The sequence below is a fragment of the Triticum dicoccoides genome, unplaced genomic scaffold, assembly GCF_002162155.2.
Source record: "Triticum dicoccoides isolate Atlit2015 ecotype Zavitan unplaced genomic scaffold, WEW_v2.0 scaffold27225, whole genome shotgun sequence".
Classification (NCBI taxonomy): domain Eukaryota; kingdom Viridiplantae; phylum Streptophyta; class Magnoliopsida; order Poales; family Poaceae; genus Triticum; species Triticum dicoccoides.
The window spans coordinates 1-4,590 of NW_021259289.1; the positions used below are offsets into that span (position 1 = coordinate 1).

A 4,590-nucleotide genomic window follows, 5' to 3' on the forward strand; every position below is an offset into this window, starting at 1 on the left:
ACTACTATGACTTAAAATACAATGTTGCTGTTATCAGCATCATGGCCTTCCATGTTTTTCGCGCAGCATTTTTAGATCATCAGCGGCAATTTGAGTCTCATAGTGAAGTAGTTGCTGTTGGGCGCTGCTTCGACTCAGGCAAATTAATTGGCACAACTGGGATGTTGACTGACAATGGGAAGAGAATTTACCGCGAGGAGCTTGCGATCTCCACATGTGAAATCACTATGGTGCACAGTTCATTTCTCTCTTTACTTCTCTGCATGAAATAAATTAATAATGTCATATTATCAGTGGCTACCAACATATGCAATGAACTATATCTTTTGGGGGCACTAAAAGTATCCCCCTTTTCAGTTATGCAAACCTTGTTCAGGATCACTAAATTTGTGTGCTTGCCTGAACGTCACTTTATTCTTTTGCTAGACTGGAGTTGGAGGGCCCCTTGTTAATTTTAATGGTGACTTTGTCGGGATGAACTTTTATTCTAAGGAAGAGACTCCGTTCCTACCAAGGAATAAAATTCTTGAACTTCTGATGCATTTTAGGAGAACACCCCCGTGCTGGTATGTCTTCTACACTCATCAGATACAGAATCTCTGATTGGCTTATACATGCTTCTTTATCCTTCCCTATTTGAGCTCACTAGTTTGTATGCACTTGGAACATAAATGCTTAGGAAAAATGGAAATGATGGAAAGTTCAATCTAGATTGCACTTGGTATAATAGTGGTCTCTTGCTCTTTATGAGGTAGATAAATTTGCATCATACACTCTTTGGTTAATTTGCTATAACTGTCACCTCTAGTCGTATTCTATGCTGGATAACAGCAGGCGTAGTCTAACCAAAGCAATATCTGGATAACCGTAGGACATCTCGTTTGCTTGTTGCGAACTTATTGTTACCGAAATAGGCTTACGCCCCGCTATATTGATATAGCAACCACCCGATACAACAATCCGAGCCACGCTGGGGCAAACAGCACAAGCACGCCCAAAAGAAATAACAAGAGGAAATAAGAGAAGAAATGCCAACAACGCCGGATCAACGAAAGCTACGGCACACCACGATCGCTGCGCCCACCGAAGATAACCACCACGCTCCAAAGCCACCGAGTTGCCGTGTACCAAGCACCACCTTCAAGAAGGAATGCGACGATGACGACGCTGCTGCCTGGACGAATCCTAGGATTTCTCCCGGCACACGGAGGGTAGAGGGGGGGAGAGGGTCACCCGACGCCCTTCAAGAAGGATGGCGGCGCCCACAGGCGTCACCGCGTTGGTGCCAGCAAGACCCGACATGGATTTCTCCTGACCTCTCGCACCCACCACCCAGGACCAACCTTCGGCTCCACCACACCCGCCGCCCACCAACATGCGCCAACAATCACGAGGACACCGCTGTCGTCTCACCACGGCCAACGAAGCGAGGCCGGCCGGATCCAAACGAGACATCTGAAGACAAGGACCGGCAGCACCGCAGCCATGAGGGAGGGAACAACCTCCACCGGCTTAGGCAGTAGCAGACCGGGCATAGCAGCAGAGGCACACCAAACCCCCTGTCTGGCCAGGCCCAACGTGGGCCCGTGAAGCTCCGCCGCCGTGCTGCAGCAGTCGCGGCACAGCAGCCGCCGTCCTTGTCGCGAGGAGCTCGCCGGAAACCATCGGAGAACAGCCCACTGCGGCCACCCAGCAGGCCCGCCCCGACCCAGATCGGGCCCGTAGGGCCTAGATCTGGGCCAGCCGGGTGCCGCCGGCCGCCGCAAGCCATGGGCCGTCACCGCCGCCAAGGGGCAACGCCACCGCACCGCCGCCGTCCAGATCCGCGCCGGAACGCCGCCGGCCGAAGGGCTCCGCCGCCAGGACCGCTCGCCCGAGCCGGGGTCCAGCGACGGGGGAAGAAGGAGGGCCACCACCGCCGGACTGCGGGGCGCCGCGCGGGCAACGCCCGGCCGCGCCCGCCGGCGGCAGCGGCGAGGGGGAAGGGGGGCGGGGACTCGCGGGGAGGGGGAGGGGTGGGGAACCGCCCCGGTCGCCTCGCTCGAGGAGGGCGACGCGGGGGGCACCGCACAATCTGTCTATTCTCCGAACTTATTGTTCATGCTGGAGTTTCCAGGGAGCTGACTACACATCAACAAACATAGGAAGTGAAGTACTGAACAACAATATTGCACATCAACAGCCGAGGTTGGACGGAAACAAATTCAGACTTCATACATAACTGTACTAGAAACCATGTTGAATGTCAAACAATTTTGAAATGTGTGTGTCTGCGCCAATATGATGGCTTATTAGCTGTTTTGATGCTTTTGTAGCTTATAATGACATTTGGTAGGTGATCTTCATTTGAGAGCATTTGCCTTTATAACAAATTGGTTATTTGCTCCATGTGTAACTGAACAAGTAGCAGAGTTACCTTAACACTTGCATCCATATCACCAGTCTTATCAAGCCCGTCTTACAGTTGTCGTGTACTCGATTAGGAATCTGGTGTCCATGTTGAACCTATTATACTTGTTTAAATGGGAAGTAGTCAAGGTTCCTTTAGTAATGATATAGTGTTTTCACCATTTTCTCTGTTGTTGAAATTTTTAGTACCATCTGGGTTCAATTCCTATTTTTTCCATCTTGCCACTGTTTGGCACTTCAGTTTTATAGTTTTTTGGTAGTGATGCATACCTATGATCTATGTTTTACTCTTGTGGATTTACTCATGAGTATATCGCATTTTGCTGCAGGGACACAAGTAAGAAAAGAGGTAGTAAAACTGAAAGAGGCGCAAGCAAGGCACGAGTATCTCCTGAATCTCACAAGTCCGATTTAGAAGGCAAGGAAAATAGACTCGCTCCTTAAAAACAGTTAAATTATCCACTGTCAGCCAATTCATCATCATCAATGTTATTTTCGATGATCATCTGTATAATCCTTATCAGCAGTACACATCTTTAGTTTTAAGCATATACTTATTATGATACTATCATATTATAGCATGTTCTATTTAGTTCATACTAAGTATATGGATATGCTATGTAAGTTTGTGAGAATACACACCTGACCTTCATAGTGCTTTTCGGCGTTCTAAGTTATGCTTATTCCTTGTTTCGTCTTTTCCATTTTAGGCAGCTCAAGGCAGGAGATGAAAAATAAAAAGCAGGAACCTTCCATATGTACTATATGTGACCCAGAACTTAATTCAGGTTGGGTCACTTCTAATGTTACATGTTGATCATTGGTCACGCATGGTCACTAATTGCTTCACCCTGTGGCAATAGGACTCGAGGATACAATTCTAGAGAGTCTGCCTTCTATTCGTCGGTGGCCGTATGACTGGGGTTTCGGTGAGTCATTGCTTTCAGTTTCCTTTATCATTATTAACACATTGGTCATCAATCATTTTACCATGTTGTGCAGTATCCTTGGATGCTAGAAGAGATAAGTTTAGGTCTCGTGGTTACCCCTTACCAGTTTTGGAGGACAGTAAGTTATTTCTTTTTTATTTTACTGATTACTCTATTTTGTTGCACATTTGACTACTCTTTTCAGCACCCCCTTAACTATTATGCCATGTTTCTGTGACCAGATGGCAAGCGTCTGCGTTATAGTTTTGAGGAGGAATTTAGTGAAGATATCTGGAACAAAGTCACGAAAAGAGCAGCTTCAAATATGTCTCGAGTTGTTGTAGCACTTGCTTCATTCAGAGGTAATTGTACTCATTGTAAGCTCATTATTTTTGGTATCTTTTTCTTCTGTTTGGTCACTAACTGATGTTCTTAATTATTAACTTTCGTAGGAGAAGCGAGGCTTTTTGCTTGCACAGGTGTATTCATAGACTGCAATCGGTTCACCACAAGAGTTCTGACCTCAGGAAATTTGATTAGAAGTAATGACGATGAAAGCAAGGTTGCTGATAACTTAAAGGTTATTACTCTTCTAATAAATGTTTAAATAGCCCTTTTCTTGTTCATTTGAATACTGCTTTACTCTCAGTGTATATCGTTAATTGCAGATTGAAGTGCACCTTCCAGATAAGCGACATGTCCCAGGGATGTTGCAACATTACGATCTGCATTATAATGTCGCCGTCATCATCATAAATAAATTTCGCTGTACTCGGACAGCAATTATTGACAATAAGGTGAAAACTGGCACTCATTCGGAGGTATTAGCCATAGGGCGTGTCTATGAATCAGGAAAATTAATGGCTGCAAGTGGGGTAGTGATCAACAAAGAAAATGAACTTGACTGTAAAGATCTTAGGATCTCCACTTGTCAAATCACAAAGGTATGATGTGTTAGTTTCACTGTATTTTATCTTTAGGGTGGAAGTATGTTCAGTTTAATCCATCAGCATATCTGTATAGCTTACAAGTACCATGTTTTTTCTACTGGTTACGTTTGTCTTGTGCTAGGCTGGGATTGGAGGCCCTCTTATAGATTCTAATGCGAACTTTATTGGGATGAACTTCTATGGCTTGGAAGAAACTCCCTACACACCACGGGATACAATTCTGAAACTCTTGGAGAATTTTGATGCAGAAGGGTATGTTTTCAATAATTATGTAGGTTTTTGTGTGGCATGCAAGTTTTTTT

General features: G+C 45.6%; 1 protein-coding gene and 1 long non-coding RNA gene across 2 annotated transcripts; both read left to right on the top strand.

The window, feature by feature from the left end:
* Positions 1–454: 454 nt before the first annotated feature.
* Positions 455–2,791, top strand: LOC119345729. The gene is made up of 2 exons (XR_005167159.1): positions 455–566; positions 2,739–2,791. It is a non-coding gene; the product is annotated as an uncharacterized LOC119345729 (long non-coding RNA).
* A 225-nt stretch (positions 2,792–3,016) lies between these two features.
* LOC119345730 lies at positions 3,017–4,540 on the top strand (the record flags this gene model as incomplete). The annotated part of the gene is made up of 7 exons (XM_037615652.1): positions 3,017–3,029; positions 3,120–3,197; positions 3,412–3,477; positions 3,581–3,700; positions 3,791–3,918; positions 4,007–4,282; positions 4,410–4,540. Coding segments are annotated over exons 1-7 (812 nt in total), but the record flags the coding sequence as incomplete, so codon positions are not given.
* Positions 4,541–4,590: the final 50 nt, after the last annotated feature.